This window comes from Sporothrix brasiliensis (assembly GCF_000820605.1).
Source record: "Sporothrix brasiliensis 5110 chromosome Unknown Cont20, whole genome shotgun sequence".
Taxonomy (NCBI): Eukaryota; Fungi; Ascomycota; class Sordariomycetes; order Ophiostomatales; family Ophiostomataceae; genus Sporothrix; species Sporothrix brasiliensis.
This window is the reverse complement of record NW_024467139.1, coordinates 3,558,568-3,584,581: the sequence shown is the minus strand read 5'-3', so window position 1 is coordinate 3,584,581 and position 26,014 is coordinate 3,558,568. Positions and strand designations below refer to the sequence as shown.

Sequence of the window (26,014 nt, the reverse complement as noted above, 5' to 3'; positions counted from 1 at the left end):
CATACGAGAATCGGCATCTTGTTAGATACTGGCATGTCTCATTCTGCCTTTCCAAATGCAAATGCGAAGTCAACCTTTTGGTGTAGCGCGCCGTTTCTTGCAGATGACTAAGCATATCCCATCTCCCCGAATGTACAGAATATAGCTGCCACCATAGCGAGTTCTAATAGGAGGCTCTCCACGCAAAACAGGCAACTAGTTAAGCTCCACCACCAGAAGCCAACGCGACGTCAGCTTCGTATCCCTTTACGCCAAAGACCCAACACGCCTGCATCGAGTAAACCGACGACATCACTACCACCCACACACCCTCCACCTTGCAACGAGAGCATATCGCTATCTGAAAGGACAGCAGCATACACCAGCCGTGCAAAATGTCGAATGCAGGCTACGATGCGGTCGTCGACGTCGACGATGAGGTATGTTCCACTCTGTTGCAATTGGACAGATCGATCGCAAAGACGACAGACGCTGCTTGCCGCATACGATGAGCCTGTTCTAGTCTTGACTGTGCGCAATACTGACCCTCACTTTTCTTGACAATCAGGGCGACCTCGGCCACACCGACCTTCGCGAAGACCTCGAGTTCCACAACTCAAACTTTAACGACTCATTACCAGGTGGCCGTAAGGGCCTCAACAGCGGCGGCCTACCACCACCAGTGACGGCGTCAGGCAGTGGCAGCGGCAGCGCAGCTGGCGGCAAGCGGTTCCTGTGGACACTGTCATTCTACGCGCAGTTCTTTGACGTCGACACGTCGGCTGTGCTGACACGGTGCTGGGCTGCGCTCTTCCCGCGTGCCAACTTCCTTGACGTGCTGGAGGGCAACGCAGATCTGTACGGTCCCTTCTGGATTGCGACCACAGTTGTTTTTATCCTGTTCTTGAGCGGTACAATCAGCCAGTACCTCGCGACGACGGGCACGGAGCCGTTTGCCTACGACTTTACCCTTCTGAGTGGTGAGTCCCCTCCTTTCGAGGTATTTGCAACTGCCGCCCTCTTTGCTAACATAATGCCCGCAGGTGCTGCTGGCCTGATCTACGGCTATACGCTCGTCATCCCCGTCATCCTCTTCCTCGCCCTGCGCTACTTTGGCTCCGAGTCTGCCAACCTGCTCGAGTGCTGGGCCCTCTACGGCTACGGCAACCTGATCTGGATCCCCGTCGCACTGATCGGCTGGTCGCACATTGACATTCTTAACTGGGTGTTTGTTGCTGTCGGCTTCGGCCTGTCCATCATGTTCCTGCTGCGCAACCTGTACCCAGTGCTGTCCGCCACAGACCGGCAGACGAGCAAAATTTTGCTCGTCATTGTCGTGGTGCTGCACCTCGGCCTAGCGGTGACAATTAAGTTTTTGTTCTTTGCGCACCACAGCCCCGTGGCTAAGACCCCGTCTGCACCTGTGGACGGTGGAAGCGGCGATGCTGGCCCGCCGGCAATGTGGTAAGCGGGTATCAAGACAGGTCTCCTAATGGTTTGGAAACGGCCATTTGGCGACTGCCAAGAAAAATACAATGGAGTGTAGAGAGACGAGGGGAGAGCCAGCTGAGCTTGCTCTTCCTTCCAGTGGGCAAGTACGAATTAGTTAGAGCGGCCCATGTTTTATGTATTCCGTCTTATAATTTGCTGTTGTCTGGTAGCATTTTGGGGAGCAACATTTTGCACGTTGTTCTTTCGTGAGAAATATGCCCATCGACCACAAGGGCACAGTGATCTCACAGTGCTTTCACAGCAGGGAGTTTTTTATCTAGCTTGTTAGATGCCCCAGCTAGTGTTTGCTTTATTTCTTCCAGGGTTTGTACAATATATTAATGATGTTATTTGCCTTTTTTATTCTACATATAGTGGCTCGTACTCAGCACCTCCATATCCTATACCGCGAAATGATTTTACAACCCATTTAACGCTGTACGGTGCCGCCCTTCCCCGCCCAGTCGTTCCAGCTGCCCGGGTACTCGCCGACCTTTGTCCAGCCCGCCTCTTTGGCCAGACCGGCCGCCGCTCGGCTGCGCACACCGGCCTTGCAGTAGAAGATAACCTCGGTGTCGCGACTCGGGCGCACAAAGCCGAAGCGGTCCTCAAACTCCTCGTCGGGTAGGAAAAAGCCATCAGGCGACGTCGTGACAGGAATGTTGATAGCGCCGGGAATGCGGCCTGTTTCCTTGAGCTCGCCCGGCTCACGGGTATCTGAGGTGAAGTTAGAGAAAGCCACAAAAAGCACTTCCGAGATGGGAGAGGAAGGAAACAGCTAAGTGTATACATACCAACGATGACAATAGGCGAGTCGGACTTCTTGACAAGTTCCTGGACCTGCGAATAGTTAGTCTTTTTTTCCCCTGTACACCTACAAATAGAAACCAGCGCATCGGCATTCCTACCTCCTCAAACGACCAAATCTTGTGGTCAGCGGATGTCGACGAGGAGTAGGCGCGACGAACAAGCAGGGACAGTGACTGGGAGGATGGCGCGGCTTTAGCAAAGCCTCTGCCAGCAAGAGTCTGTGGCTGAGAGACCACAGAAACGGAGCGACGGGCAGCTGTGGTCACAATAGCAGCAGCAGGCGAGGTTGCTGCCAGGGCCGATCTCGCGACTGTCTGCCGCAGCAACGCCGAGACCGCGCGCGCGGCGCGGCGGTTGACGGTGGAAGCCATTGTTTGGGTGGATGTATTTGTGTGACGTACGTCCTCTCGAAGCGAGTGTCCAATGTAAGGAATATAGATTGACAATGCGGTCGGGAAAGTGCTGGTGTCGTCACAGGCCCTCTACGGGAAGAATGCCGACGGACGGTACGCTAATCCTCGGCCTTGGATTGGGCTTTTCAGTGCTGCCCAGAACCCCACCCCTACCCACTGATGTCAGCCCCGTTCCTGTGCAGCAGTCGGAGCTTCGCCGTTCAACCGTGTGCTCCGATAGGCACAAATACTGTGAAGTGCGCAACAAGCGGTAGACCAAATGTTCCATAGAAGAAGAAAAATTGGTTGGCTTCACCACCCAATGCGTATTTTGTCTTCTTTGTCTTCTACGCAGACGCAGTGCAATCCGAAATTGAGGGAAGAATAACGAACCGAAAAAAGGAACACAAAAAATAAAAATAAAAATAAACGGAAGTTAACCGATACACCCTCACCAACTACAGCGTATGTCGTTGTATATATTGATAATTTATCTTTTGTCTCACTCGAGTGTCGTCGTTTGTCTACTCCTCGGCCACCTGGATGCCCTCCCGCAGGCCCTCGACAACGAGCTCCTCTCCCGTGCACCGGCGGTAGATGTCCTTGACGTCGTCGGTGGTCGTCTCGAAGTGGCTGGTCGCATCGTAGCTCTTGGAAATGAAAATATTGTCGTTGGTGCCGTTCTCAATGGGATCATACAGAGGGATAGGAGGACCCTGCAAAGTTGACGTGTTAGCAAGTTTTTCTCGTTCGAAAAAAAAAGGGTATGGGCTTCCCCATTCCGACGTACCATGAACTGCTCCTCGATCTTGCCTAGGCGGTCCAGGCCCGGCTGCAGCTCGAGGTGGTGGTTGGCCGAGGTCTCGGCAATGGTCGACACGATGGCGATCCAGTAGCCCTTGGGACAGACGTTGTGGGCCGACGAGACGCAAGCAATATAGATGTCTGTTTGTCAGTTCGTTGTATTTGAAGAGAGGGGAGACGCAGAAAGAAAGAGAGAGAAGGGGAGGAGTGCCCACCGTTTTTCCGGCCAACCTGGCTCTGAGGAATGATCAGCTGGGCCGAGTCGGAGTCGTTGGTGTTGGCTAGCGGGTGCTTCAGGATGCAAATGGCACGGAGCACGTGGCCGACAACCTTGACCTTGTCGGGGAAGTAGGACGGGTCGCCGATAATAAACTTGGCCTTAGTCTCAAAGTTGACCTTGTCGTCGCCGTTGGCCATGGCAGCCTTGATGCCGATCGCCTTGCCATTGTCGTATTGGATCTCGTCGATGCTGGTATTGAGCATGTAGGTGCCGCCGTAGATAGCCGACAGGCGGGCGAAACCCTGGGGCAGCTCGCCGAGACCGTACAAGGGGTAGATGTACGGCGACTTGCCGTAACGCGCCACACTGTTGCCGTACAGGCGGATGCGCTCAATGGCCTCCGGGGCGCCACCGGGGGTGCTGATGTAGCTGTCCGTCAGATACAGGGCCATGGCGTGGCCAATAAAGTCTTTGGTGGTGGCCTCGAGGCCGAATTTGTCGTACACGTCCTTCATCGTGCACGTGTTGATTTCAAGGCCTGTTGGTGTTTGGACAACGGTGTCAGAGAAAAGAAGAAGAGAAGTAGGAGCAAGGGGAGAAAATTAGAGTACGCCCGGGGATGTACGGAAGACAGGACTCACCCTTGTGCGTGGCCGGGTCGTTGGGGTCGAAGCTGCCGACCCACTCGATGAAACTCTTCATGCGGCGCTTCTCAAAGATGCCCATCAGCGGCGACCGCAGCGCCTCGGCGGCGTCGGCGGGGACCTTCGCCACCGTGGCCTTGGCGCCACTGCTCTGCTGGACGAAGCTACCTGCGATCTGGCGGAATTCGAGGTAACGGGTAACGTCGGTGGACACAAGGATGTTGGTAAGCTCGCCCGACGAGATGAGGAACTTGGGAACAAGGTCGATGTTCCAGTCGTTGACACGGCCGTACTTGGTCCACGGCTCCTCGCCGCTAGCAAAGTTGCCATACTTCTTGTAGAGCTGGAGGAGATTCGTATTAGAGGAGACTGAGGCGAGACGGGAAGCGCAAAATGTAACGTGTTGAGTGATGGGCTTACCGCCTGTAGGGTCAGAGATGCAGCTTCGCTGGAATCATCGGTTAGCGATTCCGTCTCATAGCTCCGCCCGGTCGTCCCGCCATCATGTGGGGGCCAGCATACCCGCCGTAATGGTCATTTCTGTCGATGTGCAGGACCTTCTTGCCCTTGACACTCAGGACACTGTTCCATGAAAAAGGAGGTTAGTTAGGTTCTCAGGGGTTGTTGCTCGAGAAGGCGGTGACGCACCCGGAGAGAATACACTCGGTGAGGCCTAAGCGAAACAGAAGCACACAGTTAGCCAAGCTCTTTCACGGCATTCAAACAGTGCCCAGATTCTCCAAAGTTCAGAATCCCAAGCCCGTCCGTCACTCACCTGTGCCCAGCACAATGACATCGTATTCCTTGGCAATCTCATCCATGGTGGTTGCAGAGGATGTTGTTGGTTGAGTATTCGGGTTACGAGGGAGAAAACGGCGGGAAACAGTGGGAAAATAGAAGGATTGGCTCGAGATAGGGAGAAGGCAGCCTGACCTGGAACAATCGGTGTAAATGCAAGAAGGATGTCACAGGATGCGGTTTGGCTTTGCTGTTGGGAACGGAAAAGGAGGGACAGTCCAGCAAGCAGCCCCGCAATTGCTATTGGGGGGCAACGTCGTCAGTTAGAGGTTACCAACGGCTACCTATCAATTCAACGGCATAGCTCCAGAACCGGGGGCCGTTCCATATTTGATCTAGTGCCCAATTCACGTGACCGTCTGTAACAATTGACCGTTGGATGTTGATGATGTTATGTCTCTACGGAGGAATGTCGCACTCCGTACCACTTCGCATAATTATGTCGTGCAAGAGGTTTATACCAGTTTGTCTACTTTGAATCCGATTCATCGTTGCAGCTGAGTGCAACCGCCTGGCAATACGGTTATTGTTTGACGGCGTACTTGAAAGCTGGTTGTCTTGGTTCTGTGAGTCTTCTCAGTCCGTTTTGGCATGATTGCAAAGAACCGCTGCCTAATGCTTGCCAAAGTACGTCGCAAGGAAGCTCCATAACAAGCCACAGTCTCAGTCCACTCGGCTACCGTCACTCCTTCCCACCAGTCCTCATATTTTGTCAATAGTCGTACATTTGCGAGAGCTAGATGTTGTATGTATGATGGTTGTTGTACACAAAATTGCGTGGAAAGCGGATTTCTTTCGGCCGCGGCCAAGAGTAATTCGAAGGATCTTTCCGGTTACCGTACAGGGGCCGGCTCCTGCTCTCCTGACCTGCTTTCTGCCGGCGCAGCCTCTGTATTTCCACTCTCACCAGCTGCCGCTGGCTCATCCTCCAGGTATGCTGCTGGCCGGAATGCCGGACCGTTTCCGGACAGGTCAATCTCCGGGTCCGTGCGGGCCAACTCGACGGCATCCTCCCACACATAAAAGCGCTCCGTCAGCACGTGCTTGATACGTCTCATCGTTTCGCGGACCTGTCTCGTTAGTAAGTACAACTTGTAGAAAGCCCTAGTTCACGAGTCCATGCCACGGGAACAAAACTATAGACTCACCGCAGCGTCGCGCTCCTGCGCTTCAAAATTGCCAAAGCCCAGGTCAAAGTGCTTCCGCGACTCGGTCGCCGTCGCAATCCGGTTGCGCTCCTTGACGCACACCCACCACAGCCGGTGCAGGTCGTCCCAGCTCTTGCGCCGCAGCTCCTCGGCCATCCAGGGCCGTCCAAAAGCCGCATCCTTGGTCGGCGGTTGTGCCACTTGGCCGTCGTAGAAGAACTGCCACAGGCCGTGTTCCGGGTCAATCTCAGGCCGCGTTGCAGCGGCCATGGCCTCCTTGGCCTCTCTGGTGCCGCCGACACCCGGCAGGGTCGAGCGGGGGAGCGGGGAGTCGGACACGGACAGGAACTGGCGAGGTCCTGTGCGGCGGATGCTCGAGACACCGCGCAGGCGGTTGTTGTCACGCGAGCGGTATTTATGGCGCTTTTCGAGGACGGGGGAGGTGGAGAAGGAGGACCGCTGTTGCATCTGCATGGCTCCTGGTGCTATTGTAGACTGTGTGTATGATGATTTTGTCTGTGTCGTTCGTAGTGGTGGCTGCGCTTGTTGTGACGCAAAGCGCGCCGGGTGTGAACACGAGATCATGTTGCGGGTGGTGCTCCAGCCGGAAACAGCGCCGCGGACACGCGCCGCCGAGGGGCCAAGCGCAGCCATTGTGATCGAAAAAGTTGGATAGTCGTCGAAAAGGATCCCAAGATCAGGGGGGGGAGACAGTAATGGTGAAGAGGGCGGCCGAACCTACTCGTCGGGGGGAAAGAGGTATCTGGTGCTGGAGCAGCTTTTAGACGTGAAGCTTTTCGAACAGCCGCCAATTTTTTCCCGTTCTCCAAAGGGATCCACATTTATCAACGTTGCGAAAGGCACTTAGGACGCTGAACTGGTGGTTCTGTGGCTGGCTCGTGGCGGTGCAAATTTTGAGGGACACTAAGATATCACTAATTCGTGCAACATAACACACCATCCAAACAAGCCAACCTTTGCAACTCAAAATGTCGCTTTGGAGGTGAGTCGTTTGTTTGTTTCCTTCATTCTTTTTTTTTAAAAAAAAAAAAAATAAGCGATGGTTTGTCTTCCTACGAATACTAACAAAGCAGCTCTTACCGCGGTCTCTCGCCCAAGACGCGCGCTGGCGTCGGTGTTGGCATACTTCTTTGGGGCACCATCGGGCTGTACTTTTCTGATGCCGCGGGCGAACGCATAGGCATCAAGCCGACAGAAGCTGACAAGGACAATCTTGCCCGGATGACACCGCGGATCCATGTGGTTGACCGGGATGACACAAAGCGGTAGCTGTGCCTGCCCTTGTCATCATGATCATGACACATGTCCATTTAAAGGAGATGCTAGGGACACATCTAATCACTGGGTATTGTTATTTGACTACATATAGCGGGAAATGATATAAACGTCTGCCAAAATATTCTAAAATGTCTCGTCCAGAATATCCGCGTTCATCTTGACCATGGTCGGGCTATACTCCGAAGATCCGTCCAAGTCTTCCCCTGCCGTGAGCAATATGTCCTCGACGATGCGTTTGCTTGCCTCCCGCGCTTTAAGTTGTTAGTAACTTGTATCGCTGCGTAAACGGAGGAATAATATATATAAGGAACAATATATATATATATATATCACTTACCAGGCGTCTGCAGCAGTTTAGATGGTGGCATAGCGAAATTGATTGTTTTGGGCGGGCTCATGCCACCATACAAGTCGTCACCATCTTCGTCGCTGCTTTCCCATGTGATCTCGTCTGGGTTGCGCTTCTTCTTGCCGGTCTCGGTTCTCGTAAAAGGCGCTTTGAAATGTGATTTCTGATCCATCTCTGTCGACCCAATATCGTCAAACATAATCTCCCTGGGCTTAGTCCGCGCCGGCGTCTGCACGCTCACGCCGGGCGTCCGCGGGCCGGACACGGCCGTCGCCAGCTTGTTGCGGTACGCCGCGCGCATTGGCGACATAAAGGCAGCGCTACGCAGCTTCGGCACAGCAATCTCCGGCGACGACATAGGCGACGACTCTTGCCATGCTGATCGCTTGGCCTTCTCCTCGTTGTGTATGAAGTTCTGCCGACCAGTCGGCGGTCGGTCTGTGACCTTTAGGCGCATGGGTGAGATGCCTCGGGCCGTGTTCTTGTGCGGTGTCGCCTGGATTCGGTAGTCTTTGCCCAGTACGCGGTGCATCAGGGGGTCCTTTTGGCGCCGGCTATTAGCCTGCTCGTCCTCGAGGGCCCGCCGATTGCGTTCGTCGAGCGACTGTCGCGGCGTCATGGACATGTTGGGAAGGCGTGCTGTGCGCTGGGCGAGCAACTCCGAGTCCGCCGCGGACGAGTCGTCACGGTGGTCGTCCTCCACGTTTTCATTGTCGTTGAACCGCATCATCGTGCTCTCGTCACCACCCGCGTCGGCCATTCTAGCATCTGAGAGAGGTGCTCGCGGCCGCGATCCGGACCGCGAGCGCTGGCCCCCACCGTTCGCGTCTGTGTCCGGTCCCCGGTTCATCTCGCGTCGTAGGTTTTCATATGGTGAGTCCAAGTCGGCAAATTGCGGGTGCAGTGACGTCGTGGCCGGCGGGCGAGGCGTGCTCCCACTTAGATCGCCGTCGCCGTCAGACAGAAGAGATTCGTCGCGCGTGTTGAGGTATGTGGCTGTCTGGACACCATCTTCGTCGTCTCTCGGGTGGGTAGTGTAGTCCGTTGTAGTATCGTCGTGTGTATCTGCTGTTGTCGTCTCCTCGACACCCGTGGATCCTTCATCGTTTGCGAGCTCCTCGTAGCCGGATAACGACACGTTCGCAGCGGCCTCGAAGAATTGTTTCCAGAACTGCCAAGCTTGTCAGCAACGATACACTCCCCAAAAACCAAATGATCGTTCCGTCAATTCCTCCTACCTTGGAAGCATCCCATACGGATCTGCACTGCTCGCCGTATTGCTCAACCACAGGCAGGATGTTGCCCGTCACAATGCGATGCGCCTTGCTGAAGTTGTGGTCGATTTCTAGAGTTTGCAATTGTCAGCCTTATCCCACGATACCCCAGTCCCTTTTTAAACATTCCCCTTTCGTCTCCCTACATACCTTGCAGCGTCAGAGTGATGGACTGTTCCAGCTTCTCCAGTTCTTCCGTCGTGGAGAACGGCCGGTTTGCCAGCGAGCCGCCGAGTCCGGCCATGTTTACGCGCAGGCGTTTTGTTCGGTTCTATAGTATATTTCCACGCTCCGAAAGGTCTATGCAATTCAAATAAAAGAGGTGCGCAGGTTGTCGTTTGTGATGTGTGACGTTCGTTGCGCGCTGGAGGAAAGTAAATAGATTTTAATATGAAGCGCGTTCATTGACGCGTTTTGGCGTGCGGGGCAGTGGGTAAGGGTCGCTAACAAACCACTGCCACTCCCCTATTAGTGGGGTATTGGTAGGCATTCCATCTCTGAGGCTCTACTAAACCATTAAGCAGAAATACTTCTTATGCGCCGTAGCATAGACGACATATCACACAAATACTAACATAAAAAACGAAAACTTCGCATCGTCTTGCTTAATGCAAGGCCAGCAGAACCAAATTGAACAACGTTGTCGCGAATGCCCAAGATTTCCTCAGTGTCCTCTACCTGCCACGGCCCCGTGCTCCACGCCCTCGTCCACGCCCACGTCCCCGAGCCGCGCCACGGCCTCTTGTTCCCCCACGAGCTGCTTTTTGTGGAGGAGCTCTTGTCCTTTTGGTTGTGGGGGGCTCCTCCTTCTCCTTCTCCTCCTCCTCCTCTTCTTCTTCGTCATCATCGTCATCGTCGTTGTCGTCTTCGTCGTCGTCCTCCTCGCCGTCCTCCTCATCCTGCTCTTCGTCGTCTACTTCCTCGCCTTCGTTTTCCTCGTCACCTCCACTTCCGCTCTCCTCCTCTTCGCCATCTTCTTCTTCTTCTTCCTCCTCCGGCCCCTCCTCCTCCTCTTCCTCATCGCCGCCTCCACGCCGGGTCGACGGTTTTTTTGCCCTGGATGTTCCGCGCTTTCCTCTCCGTGTGCCCCTTCCTGTTGCGGCGGGTGATGGCACAGACGATGCCAGCTCAGAACTGTCCACCGTCGATGACCGCATCCGCAATACCGACATATCGCCACGCTTCCGTTTTATAGCACTCGATTTGGAGGTGGACGCCGGTGCTGCTACCGATTGGCCGCCCGAGGCAGCCCCACCGCGTGAGGTTGGCGCTGGTGATTCCGGGCGCCACTGTGCTGGTGACGAGGCGGCGGAGTCGTCATCCTCGTCCGCCAGCGCGCGCTCCATCATGTCGTCGCGGAAGTCGACCAGAGGCAGACAAAACTCTTTGAAGCGGGACTCGACGTCGGCCTCATCGACGTAGTCCAGCGAGTTGTCGCGGTCGTTGATCGTTTCGAGCTCGTACTCGGCCGCCAGCTCCTTCCAAATGCCTGGGATGCGCGTGTGCTGGTAGACGTCCGGATCGAACCCGCGACAACGTAAATGTTCGGAGATGGCAATCATGCGGAAGTGTCTGTGCATGCCTGTATATGTTAGTCGGCCATCTCTCAACGGCTTGATTTTCTTGTCTCCCAATCCTGCCGTTGCAAAACCTCACCCGAAGGCTTCCACCGTATGACGGCCGAGAACAGCCCTGCTTTCTGCTCGGATGTCCAGCAGCTCTGGAGCACATCATATATCGGCTTGTCAGGTGGCGCAGACGCCGCGGGCGTTTCCGAGGCCTGGGGTGTGTCAATGTCCATCGCATCGTCGTCACGACTCGGTGTGGCAGCGGATTGCACCGCGCTACCGCGCCCGCGCTTCTTCGGTGGCATGGTGTTGACGCTGTCGTATGTCGTAAACGTGGTTCATAGGATCGGCTATAACTCAATTGACATTTGTCTGCGCAGCAAGCAGTGGTCGAGGGTGGTAGGTCAAGAGGTGTGAGGTATCTGTTGCAGGATGGAAAAGTATAAAGGACTGAAGCTTTCTGGAACAAAAGCTCTTTTAGCGGCGCTGATAGGCGGACGCTGTTAGTTAAATTTTTGGTACGAAAGGCCACACATACAGGGGTTACTAACGGCTGCCAGCGAACACAGCCGTCAAAAGCACGTGTCACAGCGTCCAAACAACGCGCTTCTGGGGCGGCGACGCGTCAACAATTTGGTCCATAAGTGGCGCACGCTTTTGCCTTCCTTTTTTGCCTGTCAACGTCACTTCCTAAACTGGTAGCATGTTCATAGGCCACGAGGCTGCACACTCCATAAGCGGCCGATGACAGCGTCTCAACACATCATAGTATGAGACAAACTGGTCTACCACCCATAAAGCCATGGCAGACACCGACAACGCCGACCTCTTCGCCATTCCCGACTTCTGGAAGCTGTCGTCATGGCAGCAACAACCACCGCCACTAGCTGCGGAGGAGAGACAAGATGGCTTCTTCAGCCTCGATGTTAACGGTATGCATATTAATTCAGTGGCTGCAGTACTTGTGATGGCGGTATTCGAGGCTGACTTAATGCAAAGGCGACGAGAGGATCACATTCTTCCTCGACACGGACGAGCCAGAGCTGCCGCCTTGCAACGATGACGACGGTGGCCTCTTCAAGATCCCACATTTACTAAACCAGCTCCTACCGAGTGTTCCAGAACAGACACTTGATAAGCAGGACACAAGCTCGGTTATAGAACCCATTGCAACGCCCTCGTCTATTGTTGACGACTTCTGGCTTCTACCTGACGACAGCGTCCGGCCACCTCCGCCGGCTGAATTCAAATCGTGGGCATCGTTTGAGCATGTTGAAGTCCCCATCCAAGCTCCGATATTCGCGACAGAACAAGGTCCCAAGTTCGTCGACGCAATTATTGCTGAACACAGCGACGTCATACGCCCTGCGTCATCGTCCGAGACAAACGCTGGCGAGGACGAGCAGGACCCGGCGATACTGGACACGCGCGAATACTGCTCTTGCCTTCTTGCATTAGCCCTAGGACGAAGTTCGATCTTGTTCTCGTGGGACGATGGGAAACGGGCGTTCCTTCCCGTGGTCAATTCCGCGAGAGTCTCAGGATTCTCTGCACAAGTACTGCGACGCGCTGAGAGGGACTGCCTCGAATGCGGAAACGACAGCCGTTATCTGAGAGCCTTTGTCGACCACACGTATACAGCCGCGGCCTCAACAAACTCTCCTTCAAGAGTGGCCCTCGCACGAGGCGTGGACAGCCTCCTCCTCACCATCCAAAGCGAGCTTGGCACCCGTGGCCAGAGGGCACACTCACTGCTCCAGTTGCAGGCGCTTGTGCGGCCCGTTGCCTCTCTCGTCAAATTCATACGCGGGCTCGTGACAAAGCTCTCACGCGCAACAGCTTCTTCAAGAACCACTGACGAGCACTTTTTGACGCTGCTGTACCAAGAGACACAGTCCATGGAGTACAGCGTTGTCTTTATGCGTGATATCATCAAGCAGTTGCTTCAGCTCGTCTCGGAACCTTGGCTAGTCTTCGTGAGCGAATGGATTGGGTTGAGTCCCAGAAGCAAGGCTACACTTTGGACGGGCGAGTTTCAAAGCAAAGGATTCGTTCGCCTAGACGACCGGGTCTGGATCGACGACATGGGCGCGGAGTTGGCTGAATCCGACTACTTCTTTGACGAGGAACGGATGCCGGCTTTCATTCCAGCGGAAATGGCCAAGAACATCTTTGAAACAGGTCGCAATCTACGATTTCTGTGGACAAATCATCCCGAACATCCCTTGTCCAATCCTTCTACGGTTCTGATTGCTCGCCCTCCAGCACTCAGATGGCAATTTGATTGGGATTCCATCCACGCACTGGATCGCAAGGCTCTTGCATATGAGAGAAACTTGTTGCAGTCTCTTGCTGCAAGTCGATATGCTTCAGTTCAGCCTGTTCTACCAACACACCACCATCCAGGTACGGTTGGTGTCACACCAAGTGGAACGGAAATCAACTGGCGTTTTCCTACGGTTGAATTTCAGTTCTTTGGGAAGAGTGAAGACCAGATTGAGCAGAGTCTGAAAGCATCCATAAAACAACTCGGTGAACCTCTCCCAAACCCATCAGAGGACGGTCTCGCCGCCGTTCTCCGTCGTCAGCTATTCGAAGATGGCCAAGATTGCGCAGCCGACATGGCAGCTTTAGATGAGTTTGCACCGCATTGGTCTCTTCTACCACTACTTTCATTTGGGCCAGCCATAGCTGCACAGTCTCGCCATATCAACCGCGAGTGCATGCGGCTGCTATTTGGCGTACACGGCGTCCGAAAACACATCGAAATCCAGCGCGAATTTCAACTCCTTGGCAATGGCATGTTTTGCAGCAGACTGTCGCATGCTCTTTTCGACCCGGATCAGGCCGGTGCCGAGCGAAGCACCGGTATTGAGCTGTCGAGCGGCGGACTTGGATTGCGGCTGTCGAGCCGCAACGGCGAGAACTGGCCGCCGGCAAGCTCTGAACTTCGACTGGCTCTGATGGGCGTCCTTGCCGAGAGCTACTACCAGGGCAGGAAGGGTGAAAGCAATGAGATTCCAGCGAGTGCTGGCGCAGGCGGTAAGCATGAATTGCCTGGCGGGATGAGCTTCGCGGTACGTGATCTCTCCGTCGAGGAGATGGACCGGTGCATGGATCCAGACTCTCTCGAAGCACTGGATTTCCTCCGACTGTCGTACAAGCCACCCTCAGCGCTCTTGTCTATCATCACACCAGATATTCTAGCAAAGTACGACCGCGTGTTTCTACTCCTCCTACGCGTACTGCGCATGTATTACGTGGTCAACCAGCTATTCGAGGACGACTTACAATCGCGGGTGCGCAACAGAGCGCCTCGGCCGGGCCCTAGCCGAAAGAAAAGCTATTTTGGCCATGAGGAGAACGTGTGCATGCGCTTTCGGATCGAAAGCCGGCAATTTGTGGCCAACATCATGGCCTATTTCTTGGCCACGGGTGTTGACATGCCATGGAAGCGGTTCGAAGCATGGCTCGACGACGTGCAGCGGGGCCTAGCGGAACCGGAGCAGGAGCAGGGAACAACAACTGCAACCAGCTCTGCACAAGCAGACCAAGCAAGCCCCGACAAGCTGCGCGAGCGTCACGAACAGGCACTGGATGAGATCATGCTCGCATTGCTGCTCCGCAAACGGCAGCAGCCACTGCTCCTCCTGCTACAGGGCATCTTTGGCCTGATCCTCGAGTTTGCCAAAGGCTCACGCGAGCTATCTCGAGCCGAAGGCACGGGCATTGGAGGACACAAGAGCAGTGAAGATGCCGCGCTCGGAGCGCTGCTCACGGCGCACCAGGTCAAGACCAAGAAGCTCTATGCATCGTTCCGTAAAAAGGTGGCTGCGTTCCTTGCAGTGTGCCGGGGCCTAAGTGAGAAGGAGGCGGACAGCGTGGCGCGCAAGGACTACCAGCAGCAGCAAGAGTACCAGGACGGATCGAGGGCGGGCGAGGGCAGTTCGCTGTCGAAGCTGTTGCTAATGCTGGACTATAACGGGTCGTATTCGTCGTCGCGGATGCAGTGGTAAGGCAAAAGACAAAGACCGGGGTGCCAAATGGCCAGAATATTGTCTATATATACGAAGACATGTCTCCGGACTACAATTATACATGCGCGCGCGGGGGAGCATGCGGATGCTATCACGATACATACAACGTGCACATGGAGCAGACACCGTCCGTCTTCTCCGCACGCAAACAAGCCACAGATCTTCCCCCTCCCGTCTCCTCCCAAGATCCAAATGCTATATCCCATGGCTGTGATCCACAGCGGCACACAAAGTAGGCACACGGAGCACAACAAGACTCCACAGCCCATCACCAACTCCCTAGAATGGGGGTGAGGGCCCTCTTCTTTCTCCTCACGGCCCCCTCTCTCTTGGTTTCTTTGGGTCTTTTAGGTATTTTAGGCCAGGCCCAGTGTCTTGTTTAGGGCCCGCGGTCTCCCCTTTTACCCCAAATCTACAAATCTGCGAATCTCTGGCTGGAGTTGCAGCTGAAGGTCCCAGTTGATGGCCCCTCCCCAGAGCCCAAAGAGAAAAGCTGTCAAGTGCAAGGTCCCCTCCCATCTCCACTTCCCGTGCGGCAGCCTTTCGCGAAGGGATGGAAGGAAAAGCGAAGAACAAAAAATCGGAACCTCCCTTGTTCAAGGCCAGGGAGCACAGCACAGGACCGACCCCCTGCAAAAATAACAAGCATAACTTGCAAACAGCGAACAACCGCGGAAAAGACGACTGAGGATTGCAACCGACCAAAACGACGACCATGCCTAATCCACCTCCAAGTTGCTCACACCTGCGGCCTTTTGCAAGAGTCCGAGAATTGCCGGGGAAATCCAAACGAGCAGAAAGAAAACCGCGCTGAAATAAGAATTAAAAAAAAAAAAATTAGTATCGGCCCTCGCTACGCACGCGATCTTACACGCCTCTTCTTTGCACTGCCAAAGTTCCGTCGAATTTCACGCAAAAGCTTTTAGTTCTTGGCTCATCTCTCCTTTTTGGCAATCTTCGCTGGCCAGGCGCTAAGGAAAAACAAAAGGAGTGCTAATTTCCTTGTCGTCCCCGTCGGTTTCCAAGCGAGCCTGCCACCCGCCCTTTTTCTGACTCTCCTCCCTTGCATAGGCGCCCTGGAACGTCTTGTCCGAATAGGAAAGGGACGGCGTGCTCGACATGGAACGAACACCTTTTCTTGGGTGGTTTGTGTGTTGTCCCGGTGTGTCTTGACGCGCCTAGGAAATAGTCGCCCTCCTCTTGTTGTTGCCTTGTTATTTCTTGAGGAAAACGAAAGAACCAGTGGCCAAGAGTTACGACAGAATCTAACAAAATCGATTCAATCACATGCGGATCTTGCGGGCATTGCCTATCTGGCAGGTATTGTTATTGGATTCCACTCTTCCTGTTCTCGCTCATAATGGGCAAAGGAAACAACGAGGAAATAAAACATGCAACGGAAGCGGACACACGATAATCACTAAAGGCAATGCAAAGTAAATACTCCGCACGCTCGACACTACCAGTTCTCGGACGGAAATAGTCCGTACACAAATCGTCCCTCGTCGTCCGCGTGTTTCTTTTCCAACCCTTGCCGGCGGTATCGGCGATCTCTATTGGGGGGGCGTACGCCCGCCCTCGTGCGGTACTCGGGCTGATGACAAAAAAAAGCACAAAATACGGAATGGTGCGCCCTGTTGCTCTCGTTTTTATCCACAGCGAATAAACGGAGTATATTACGACGTACAGAGTAGTCTATTTGATCAGCAACGCAATAAACAGCAGAGCAGGTCAGTACGCCTCGTTGGGAGCGAGGACAAGCGACCGGAACGATTATGGGCCTGGCCGGGCTGTTTATTTGGACGGATTTATTAAATTCTGGCGGGAAATACGGCGTACAGGAGTCGACAGTTCGCTGTGACGCGGACATAACGAGAGTCGGAGAAATTGCACCTCTCGTTTTCGATTTCCGCATTGAGTAATTATTTTTGGCACAAATCAAAACGCATCCAAAAAAAAGCAACCGATTGATGCCGACGATGTATTACTACCGAACAGAAGCACGAAGCAAGCACGTCTGCATGTCTGTATGAATCTGTATCAACACAAACTCGGCCAATGCTGGGTTCACACGTATAAAGTGACGGCCAAGTCAGGTTTACAAAACATTGACTTTAAACTCCCTCGTCCTTTTTTTTTTTGTATTTTTTCATTGACATTGAACTTCCGCTCTCGTCCTTGTACATATGCACGGCCAGCCAAGCCAAGCCAAGTTGAGCTCCGGTGGCTTCCATCGGAGCGAATGAGACAACTTTTGAGTTCAGGATGACCGCATGCTTCAATGTTGGGTAGGTACGCCCGTATATTTTGGCAGCCCGTCAAATTCGACAAACTCAGCGTGAACGTTTTCAAAGCTCTTTTGGCCTTCTTTAAAGTCAACAGGCAGAAGGAAAAGTAGAAGAAGACGAGAAAAAGACAAGAAAAAGACATACTACATGCTGCGTGGTCCGTCCTCCGTCAAACAATACAATGTATTGCAACACAACCACAAGAACCATGAACCGTGAACCGTGAATCCCGGCCCACCAAACTCCCCCACGCAGTTTAACCATCTCTCGGGCTTGCCAACACATACACTTGTGAGTTGTGCTTGCTTCTTAGCCTTGTTGACTTGTCCCGTCCGCTCTCGTGCACTGCAACTTGCAGCGCCCAATGTCGGCCAGCTGCATAGGCATGGCCAACGGCAAGCTGCAACAGCAATCGTGGGCCGGGCGCCGGCATTGGCTGAACGAACAGTGGAGGTTGAAGCCAACCAAGCCATGGGCCACAGCGCTGCCCACATGAGCCCACACAGGGGCGGCAATTTAAGTGGTGGTTAAGCCCAACGACCTAAACGCCCAACGGTTGGGTGTAGGTGACTCGTCTGTGGTTCCCCTGCCTTCATTTCTTCCCAACCAGTCCGTCCACTCTGATTCATTGGTGAGTTTACAGAATAGGTAAGTCACCGACAAGGAGTAATTGGCTCGCCAGTGTTCCAAGAGAAAAAGAAAAAGAAAGAAAAAGAAATGATGGGTTTTCTATTTCCGCCATGGGCAGGGTATCTTTGAAATGCGTTCTCTGCGATGTAAAAGGGGACAATGAACAGGTCATGGCAGGCTTCAGTTAACCGATTGGGCTTGAGAAGTTCAATTTACAGGACAAGCCAGGCCACTTTTGGATAAACTTGGGGAAATCAAAACGTGACGGGTTGGAAAACTGACCTCAGCTGAGCTGGAATAAGAGAGACACAGCCGGCTTGCCCTTCTGAGCCATCCCGGCACAGCACAGTTTCAAAGCCCTTGCTCCCAAGTCGACGGAGAGTGGTGCTGAAGACGCCAAAACTGTCTGCTGGTCCACTGGTTGAAATTTGTTGGAAAGTCTTGGATATTGAAGCGCCACACCAGGCCATCACAATGTGATTCGCGAACAGGTCGACCATCATCCTGTCTTAACAGGCCTTATGAGAGGCGTGATATACTCTCGTACATTCTCAGGAAAAGACACTGAGAGGGCCAGTATTCCAAATGCCGTGTTGGTAGCAACAGGTCTCTCTTCTCCACTGTATCATCTCATCTTCCCTGGCTCAAGTGTGGAGTAGGTCGCATTGGTACAACAGCTTCAAGCAGCACTTCAGTCCCTACGTTTTTGTTGGTTGCCTCCGTTCTACAGTGCGACTTATGTGTCGTAGAGTATTTAGGGCGGTGGGCGACGGGCGTCGTGAGTGTGAGGGTGCTTGCGGCCTGACATTCTTCCCTTTTCGTTATATTTATTTTCGGTAATACTTCTCGGGTTTTCCGTCCGTGCTTTCAATCTTTCAGTCACTTTTTCAGTCACGCTTCACACCATCTCGTACGCCGCGCCCTTCCAGAGATGTCGCCTGGCACTGCCCTCTCGTTTTCATAGTCTACTTTTATTTGTCACCGGGCGCGTGAGAATATGTGGTTCAAGGTCCAAGACGTTCAATGGCGGCTAAAAAAAACAATAATGCTGGTAAGAAAAGCGGCCTGGAATCTTCTGATGTTGATTTGTGGCCATGTTGGAGTGTCGTTGGATGCACAATGCCCGTGTCCATGTCGAGACACCTGTTCCCCGAAAATCAAAGGCGCCGCATTTGTACGCGCGAGAGCAACAAGACACGTCTGTCTGCACATGAGTGGGCGCTCATGCAACCGTCCTGGTGCGGCCCAATGGCCGTGTCTGGATATTCTCTTTCTTTCCACACCAACTGCCCGGGCTTCCCCTTTCTCACTTCTCCTTTCTCCTTTCTGTCTTTCTGCCTTTCGGTTCCCACCCTTTCGGACCAAATTCGGCGGTGGCCAAGGCAGCATCGGGTGCCTCTTCCCATCTACTTCTGTAAATACCTGTTACTCCCAGCCGATGGTGTGCTCGTCAATTTCGTTTTGCTGCCGCATTTGACTAGCCTTCACCAGAATTCGTAGTTCGCCGTTCATGCTTCACCGTTGCTCCCCTTTCTCCAAAAATGGATCTGACCACATCCAAGCTCCCCTGTTTCTTTTTCTTTGCCCAAAAAGACCCTTTCCAACTTGGGGAAACAGCTCATGTGGATATCGCACGTCCTTTGCTGTCTTTGCGATAGCGCTACGAGGGGGCCATTTGCAGAAAAAGGGGTGGGACAGTGGCCACAGGCCCCCTTCTTTTGCTCGTTTCCCATGTTCCGCGGCGAACCCACTCACGCTGCCCAGAGTCTCGGGAATCGTCGAGGAGCCTGTCCACCCGTTTCCCTTTTCTCCTTTGGTGGTAATCCAAATGTGCAAATGTGCTACAGGGTACAAATACGGAATACTCAACCTGCTTTTTGGTTTTGAGGTGCCCACACAAAAGTATGATCACGTAAATATGTTATATGTTTTACATGCTCCGTATATGGGACGAAATCCATCTCACAACTCTTTCCAACTATTCCTCTCGACCGCTCGCACGAAAATGAAAGGCAAAAAAAGTACGGAGCAATACGACATACAAAATGAATACCTGTGAACGACTTCGTATTTGCGGTTGATTCCGTGCACGCTCCGTGTCACTCCCTAGTCTACTCCCTTGTCGCTTTTCTGCACGCACACACTGCTTCTGCAACACCGTGGATCCTTTCACACCCCAATTCTGGTCTGGGTGGTGTGTGCGTTGGCGGCGTTCTGCTCAGACGGCGTCGCAAAAAGAGAGGGAAAATAAAATTGCTCCCCCGTCAGACGTGTCCTGTCAGATGTTCGTAAGATATTCGCAAGCCGTAAAAACACAAACGGAAACGAGGAAGAAAAGGGAGTCGCAATAACAATTTAAATCAATTCCCGCCGCAAGCGCCGTTTTATTCAAGTCGGATTTGCGAACAACGAAAATCAAAATGAAATCTGAAATAAAAATGTACGGAGTCGAAAACGACGAAAACAAATAAAATAAAAATATGTAAATGAATTGAAAGTGCCAATAATCGCATACATCATACATTCCGCACAGCGAGACATTGCATCGCATTTGCATAGTTTATCTCTCACCACAGACACCGCAGCACCATCTTCTGACTAGATCTGTCTGTAGAAGCAGTCAATCAACATCGAGTGCGGTTCTTCAAAAGTCGAGATATTAAATTGGGGGCCCCTTTGTAACGTTTTGGAGCTGTCGTGCACCCCTTCCCGGTGGTGTGGGCTGGCGGGTCCTCTTTTCTTTGGGTATTTCTCTGGATATTTCTTTGGTGGCTCGTTTGTCCGAGAATAGAGGAGCCACTGGGAATTCGTGCAGCCTTTTAGGGCCCCTATTTTTGGCTCTGTGCACTCCATTCTCCGATCGTGACCCCCAACTTCATGGACAAGGTGCAAAATCAAGATACGGCGTACGACCTACGCAGCACGAAATACAATCTAAGAAAACTATCGAGGGAGGAGTGGACCTCGCCAGCCTATCCAGCGTCGTTGCGTCCAGAGTGCGGCATCTGGGAAAGTCTCAAATCTTGCATCGCGTATTGGTGCAAGACGCAAAACAGCCGTTGTTGCAACAAACAGACGTAATTACGGAGCAAAAAGGCGGTCTGGAAGAAGATAGGGGACGGCATGATTGCTGTGCCATGCCTTTTTGAGACTCCCGTTATGTGACTCGAAAATACGACGTATCGTGGTGCACATGACCGGGGACACTTTGCTTTCTTTCTTTTTTTCTTTTTTTTTTCGGCTTGCACATGCTCTTGTTCGCATATCGCAACGAGAATGCACAGATGCAACTTTTGGCCCCCAAGCGACACAGACTAGTCTGGCAAAGGGACCAGTCCACTCGGGTTCAAAGCGAATCCCACGCGCATCCCGCGTCACGTCGTGTCGTCCAGGGGGAGGGGGGAGTCTCCACTGGTTGTTCTCTTCCTAGGTACGGAGAGCGGAGTAATTTCAGTGGAGCCATTTCGCCAGGTTCACACTTTTCATTCCAGCGACAGGCTGGCAGTAGACGACAAGGGGCCTGGCATCTCGTGGCTACGGACACGAAGGGAACACAAGAGTATCCACATCGAGAAGGCTGGAGTTGAAATGGACGACACTCCTTCTCAAAGGGAAAAAATCGGCCACGATGAGGTCTTGCAATATTGTTGCCAGTTGACGTGGGCACTGAAGCATTATTTCCAGATCCTCTACGACGCACTAGACTCTCATGATCGTGTCAACACGAGAGCGCCGTGCTTCGCTCCATGGCGTATCAGGCGCCTCGGCCAATCCCAGTATGACAAACTCAACGAGACAGGCTCTACAGGGCACCAGTGCGCCCGTTGTCGCACCTCAAGTTTCCCAAGACCGGAGAGCAACGTCTGTGCAAGCCCAGACGAGTGTGCTTTGCACGATGTATCTTACTAGGGGCGGCTAAACCGGTCCGACCGCAGGGGAAGTTTTGCCGACGCTGTCGGAGCTGCTTCGTCGAGTATTTTCTACTTTGGGAGGAAATCTTGCAGGCAAAGGGAGCCACCACAAAGGGCAAGTATCCGCGCTCGGCTACGCGGAAGAGCGGTTTCCTTGCTTTTTGGCGCGACCTGCGTTTCCTTCTCTTTGTGTGAGGCCTTTTTACTCATGCGGTCCGACAGTCAGGGGCCAATAAAATACTAATCAAGTTTGCAAAAATGAATCAATGACGAGAAAATAGTCACTGACAACAGTCGACCAAAAGACACGGAAAAGCCACACTCACTACATCTCACACCAGACGTCGCCCCCGAAACTGGGGTTTTTGTTCCTGGGACCACATAAATATGTGCTCCGTTTTAAAATCGTTGAGTGGGCTTTCCGTTCGCTTTCCCGTCCCTTTTCTTGACCCCTCATCACTTTGTAACAGTACGAAATATTACCCAGTATTATCCAGAATGTGCGAGTCCTCTTTCCTTTCTCACACATCTTCGTGGCGTCCAGTCCCTTTTCTCCATTCACAGTGGCCCTTCCCCTTTCCCCCCAAACCCACTCATCCACCCGTAGAATTTTGGGTGCCGGCGACTGTTGCGAACTGGCTTCTAGAACGTCGAGAGAAAAGGTTTCCAGTTTTTCGAGGCCCACAACACCTTTTTTGTTCCCGCCTGCGGTCTCCGCTGAACAAGGTTCATGCTGTGCTACCAGTGTCCAAAAATATAGTGCACGTTTTTTTAATTGTCTCCTGTACGAATTATCATGACTCTGACGTCGGATGGGGGCAAATAAAAGGAAGCATACGAGGACACACTCGATCCATGCTTTGTCGCCACCATGGCGGTATGGCGAAGACCGCAACGCCGAACTAAACGGGGAATCTTGGCTAAACTGGCCCTGTGACAGGACATTCATGGATGTTTGCTTTGTCAGTCACACCACACGCAGTCTTTTTTGTTCGGCGACCGTGGCTTGTGGTTTCTTTTTTGTTCTATTTGGCGTCCTTTCAGCAACCATTTCATTCAGTAATGCGTCGTACTCGCACAAAAGGATCGCCGGGGGGTTTTGTGGTTTATGTTGGGGCAGATCTGCTGATCATAAAGCATCAGCAAAGTCGATGTGACATGGTAATACATTACATATCTGTACATACATCGTATGCAATGCAGTGAATTGAACAGCCTTGCCTGTCTGTTCTGTTTTCTTAAAGGAACACGCGACGCTGCTGCACTAGGACGGCGTATGCAGGGAGTTATGTGCTCAATAGGGGTGGATGGTGTGGTATATCTTACAGCTGGGGCAGAGAGCGAGGACCCCAGGCTATCAGATTTCAGGACCATCCCTTGTCTCTCACATCTTTCTTTTCTTTCCTCCAAACGGCTTGAGGTAGGATTGTCACCGGCAGGGCTTCCGAAAGCTTCTGCTTTCTTTTTGCGTGGCCTTCTTTTCCTCTCCTGATCTTTACGTGTCTGTCACACCAGAGTCTCGTAGGATTGCTCGCTCAACAAACACTGCAATCGAGAAAGAAAACGGACCGCAGGAGCACACGTCAAATGCCTGCAGATCATCGAAATAGGCGGTAAGTAACGACGAAACGGGCATGTGAAAACGGCGTACTTCTTGTTTTGTCTTTTTCTCGTTCGGTGTCTTGGTACAGGTATGCGACGGGTCATGTCGGCCGTGCATTTTGCATTCTGACCAAGGAACCCCGAACGCGGCGACCTTCCGTTCCGCTCTTGCCCCTGGACCAACTAAAATTCTACGAAAAAAAAAAAAAAATCAAATGCATGAGAGGCCGGTAGGCACGTCAGAAAGACAAGGCGATTCGTGTCATGTATCGCTCACTTGCCATTTGTTGGCTCACCGGCGTGGTGCACTCTATGAAGCCCCTGAAAACAACATTAGTCCTCCGTAGTGGTCTGACGCGCCCCCAAAACACCTATCCTACCAAAAGTCTCCAGTTCCCGTCGGAACTACCGTCCCTGGCTAGTGTTGAGAGAGCAGACACCGTAGTTACGTATGCTCATGTCTTCGTATATCCGTGTGCCAGCCGAGTGTTAAGATGAAACGGAGAAGGGGAAGACAAAGTAAGTAGAAATAGAAAACAAACTCACGCTACGTCCACGGTGGAGAGCGAGGCCACCAGAAAAGGCCCGAACTATCTTACAATGGATGTCAGATGGGCGGTTGCATCCTCGTATCGTTGCAAAAGGCGCGAGGATTTGTTTACAGACCCAGTCAAGGTTACCGAAACATGCAAATGGGATATCGAACAAAATTATTGAACAGTTCCTCACAACACATCTCGTTTGTTTTGGTCGCTTCCGTCCTCAGGAAAGGAGCAATTCGTACCAAAATAAAGCAACAAAAATAAGAAACCGCTGGATAGGAATAACTCTTGCCCGGAGCGCCAGGTCGCTAGATTTTACCCAGTACAAATTTGCCCAGTACCAAAAAAACGTACATCGTACATTTCTTTTTTTTGTCTGGCCTGTCGCATCAAAGCATTGGTGCCGGCGCTCGCCACTGCCTGACAGTTTCTTTTTTCGGCCAGCCTCTGTCTCTTTTCGCTACCACGCTAGTCCCAAAGCAGTCGCCGTTCGCGGCTTCCCTCTCCGAATCAGGGCAAAGGCCGGAAAGCAGCAACTCTGCGAGTTTTCATAAAATTACAGTCATTTTGCGCACTTTTAAATAGACAGGTCACTTTCCGCCAAGGTCCGGCCGGCAAGATACTTGAGCAAACATGCTGGATGGGTTGCCAAGCGGCGACACGACAGCGCGGCTTTTTCTACTTCATGTGTCCGGTCGCATTTTTATGTAGCGAATGGATGAACCTTCTTTGATTCCTCTCCTTTCGATGTGTTTGATCTGGTCCAGGAGGAATAGAAAATCGAGTAAAAGGTCCAACAGACACGATAGACGCCGGAGCATGCTCGGTTTTTCTTCAGTTACATAAAAAGACGAACAAAGTGAGCCGATGCAACGAAAGCGGTTGCCGGACACGAAGGCCAGGAATGGCCCGATTCTCCGTAGCAAGAACAAGCGATGAGGCTCGGAGACAGTGGAAGTGACAGGCAACCCCTTCTCCCTGCCATTGGTACTTTTGCCATTCGTGCCAACGCAACCTGCTAGGTTGATCTTTGTTTCGTTTTTACTCCGTCCAGTTGGAACAGCTGTGCCACAGTAGCACTTGCGATGCCAGCCAAGCAGCATATGTCAGATACAACGTAGGATATGCCGCCGTAAGGTTCTGAGCAAGAAACCACCGACGAGACGACTGGGATAGTGGTTTCGCCCGCCAAGTCCATCCATACGGAGTCATGCATTCTTTCGAAGCGGAAAGCAGAATTCAACAGAGGGCGCGTGGTCGAAAAGCCACAGTCGAACAGCCCGGTTCCGCAGCAAGACTCTCTTCCTACGACTCATTTTTTCCATTTACAGAGTTTCATGTCAATATTTCCAATGTCTCTCTGCTCGTTCGCTAATCTTGCTGACCAGCCATCGTTTCCTTCCTGCGACCGAGGTACAGAGTATCCATTTCCGACGCACCGTTTCTACGACAAACGCCTACTGTCCACTCCAGCAAAGGGTACAGTTCTGGCTGGCTCGGCCTTGTTGTTCACCACATTTGGTTCCTCCAATCCATGGTCAGCTTCCATTTGGACTAGCGTTAACTTAGCCACCAACCTCCTTCCTTCTTTGTTGCTTCTGATGGTCTTCATTTATTCCTTCGCGTTTTTTCCTTTGTCATAGTCTTCACGCTCACGCAACAACGCAAGTGGCCGATGTAGCAAATGTCCTCCGTAGCGGCCGTGTTATGCAAAACCGGCGAATGGTGGTCCATTTTTTATTTTTATTTACGGAGGAATAAATTACGATTTGTGCCATGCCTACAAGCGTTGTACGTGGCCCCTGCCAGTGACCTTTTTGCCTGGGATTTTACCTGGGATTTGCTTGCACCAAGAAGGAAATTCTCCGTTCTTTTTGTAGGCCACACGCGAACCGCGGAACAGCACGTCGCACCCATCTTCTGTCCCGGCATCTTACCTGTTTGATTTGTTTGGCTGCCTCGCCCGCCATGCGGTCGTCTGGATTGCTGACGACCTCTCGTTTCTTTCCTTCGTGTGTCTCTCAGCTGGTTTGTTCGCATACCAAGGCGTGGTTGGTTATCGATTGACCGTTTGCTTGGGATGGCCTCGAAATTATATGCCATGAACTAGCCCAATTAGGAAATATCCGAGAGAATTCACATGCATTAATGTCCGTGGCCGCGAATTTATTTATCGATAATCGGCCCTGAGGACGGATTGAGTTTTACTAGCAGCCACATTCAGTTAG

General features: G+C 52.6%; 8 protein-coding genes across 8 annotated transcripts; 3 read left to right on the top strand and 5 right to left on the bottom strand.

The window, feature by feature from the left end:
- Positions 1–374: 374 nt before the first annotated feature.
- On the top strand, positions 375–1,447 carry SPBR_07534 (uncharacterized protein; the record flags this gene model as incomplete). Its single annotated transcript, XM_040765788.1, has 3 exons — positions 375–419; positions 548–959; positions 1,023–1,447. 3 exons carry the CDS (start codon positions 375–377, stop codon positions 1,445–1,447), a joined length of 882 nt encoding a protein of 293 aa, XP_040616956.1.
- Positions 1,448–1,900: 453 nt separating this feature from the next.
- On the bottom strand, positions 1,901–2,651 carry SPBR_07792 (rhodanese domain containing protein; the record flags this gene model as incomplete). Its single annotated transcript, XM_040766046.1, has 4 exons — positions 1,901–2,187; positions 2,265–2,310; positions 2,379–2,453; positions 2,523–2,651. The coding sequence occupies 4 exons, from the start codon at positions 2,649–2,651 to the stop codon at positions 1,901–1,903; spliced, it is 537 nt and encodes a 178-aa protein (XP_040616955.1).
- A 545-nt stretch (positions 2,652–3,196) lies between these two features.
- On the bottom strand, positions 3,197–5,161 carry SPBR_06892 (rab GDP-dissociation inhibitor; the record flags this gene model as incomplete). Its single annotated transcript, XM_040765148.1, has 8 exons — positions 3,197–3,388; positions 3,463–3,617; positions 3,692–4,234; positions 4,338–4,683; positions 4,761–4,788; positions 4,863–4,922; positions 4,989–5,013; positions 5,116–5,161. 8 exons carry the CDS (start codon positions 5,159–5,161, stop codon positions 3,197–3,199), a joined length of 1,395 nt encoding a protein of 464 aa, XP_040616954.1.
- An 810-nt stretch (positions 5,162–5,971) lies between these two features.
- Positions 5,972–6,940, bottom strand: SPBR_07621 (50S ribosomal protein l4; the record flags this gene model as incomplete). Its single annotated transcript, XM_040765875.1, has 2 exons — positions 5,972–6,208; positions 6,287–6,940. 2 exons carry the CDS (start codon positions 6,938–6,940, stop codon positions 5,972–5,974), a joined length of 891 nt encoding a protein of 296 aa, XP_040616953.1.
- A 335-nt stretch (positions 6,941–7,275) lies between these two features.
- SPBR_08014 (uncharacterized protein) lies at positions 7,276–7,576 on the top strand (the record flags this gene model as incomplete). The annotated part of the gene is made up of 2 exons (XM_040766264.1): positions 7,276–7,289; positions 7,381–7,576. 2 exons carry the CDS (start codon positions 7,276–7,278, stop codon positions 7,574–7,576), a joined length of 210 nt encoding a protein of 69 aa, XP_040616952.1.
- Positions 7,577–7,708: 132 nt separating this feature from the next.
- On the bottom strand, positions 7,709–9,452 carry SPBR_07006 (DASH complex subunit ASK1; the record flags this gene model as incomplete). The annotated part of the gene is made up of 4 exons (XM_040765261.1): positions 7,709–7,836; positions 7,923–9,105; positions 9,173–9,279; positions 9,359–9,452. The coding sequence occupies 4 exons, from the start codon at positions 9,450–9,452 to the stop codon at positions 7,709–7,711; spliced, it is 1,512 nt and encodes a 503-aa protein (XP_040616951.1).
- Positions 9,453–9,882: 430 nt separating this feature from the next.
- Positions 9,883–11,081, bottom strand: SPBR_07407 (ct20 family protein; the record flags this gene model as incomplete). Its single annotated transcript, XM_040765661.1, has 2 exons — positions 9,883–10,790; positions 10,865–11,081. The coding sequence occupies 2 exons, from the start codon at positions 11,079–11,081 to the stop codon at positions 9,883–9,885; spliced, it is 1,125 nt and encodes a 374-aa protein (XP_040616950.1).
- A 497-nt stretch (positions 11,082–11,578) lies between these two features.
- Positions 11,579–14,792, top strand: SPBR_06502 (gamma-tubulin complex component; the record flags this gene model as incomplete). The annotated part of the gene is made up of 3 exons (XM_040764758.1): positions 11,579–11,708; positions 11,776–13,019; positions 13,476–14,792. 3 exons carry the CDS (start codon positions 11,579–11,581, stop codon positions 14,790–14,792), a joined length of 2,691 nt encoding a protein of 896 aa, XP_040616949.1.
- Between the last annotated feature and the right edge of the window lie 11,222 nt (positions 14,793–26,014).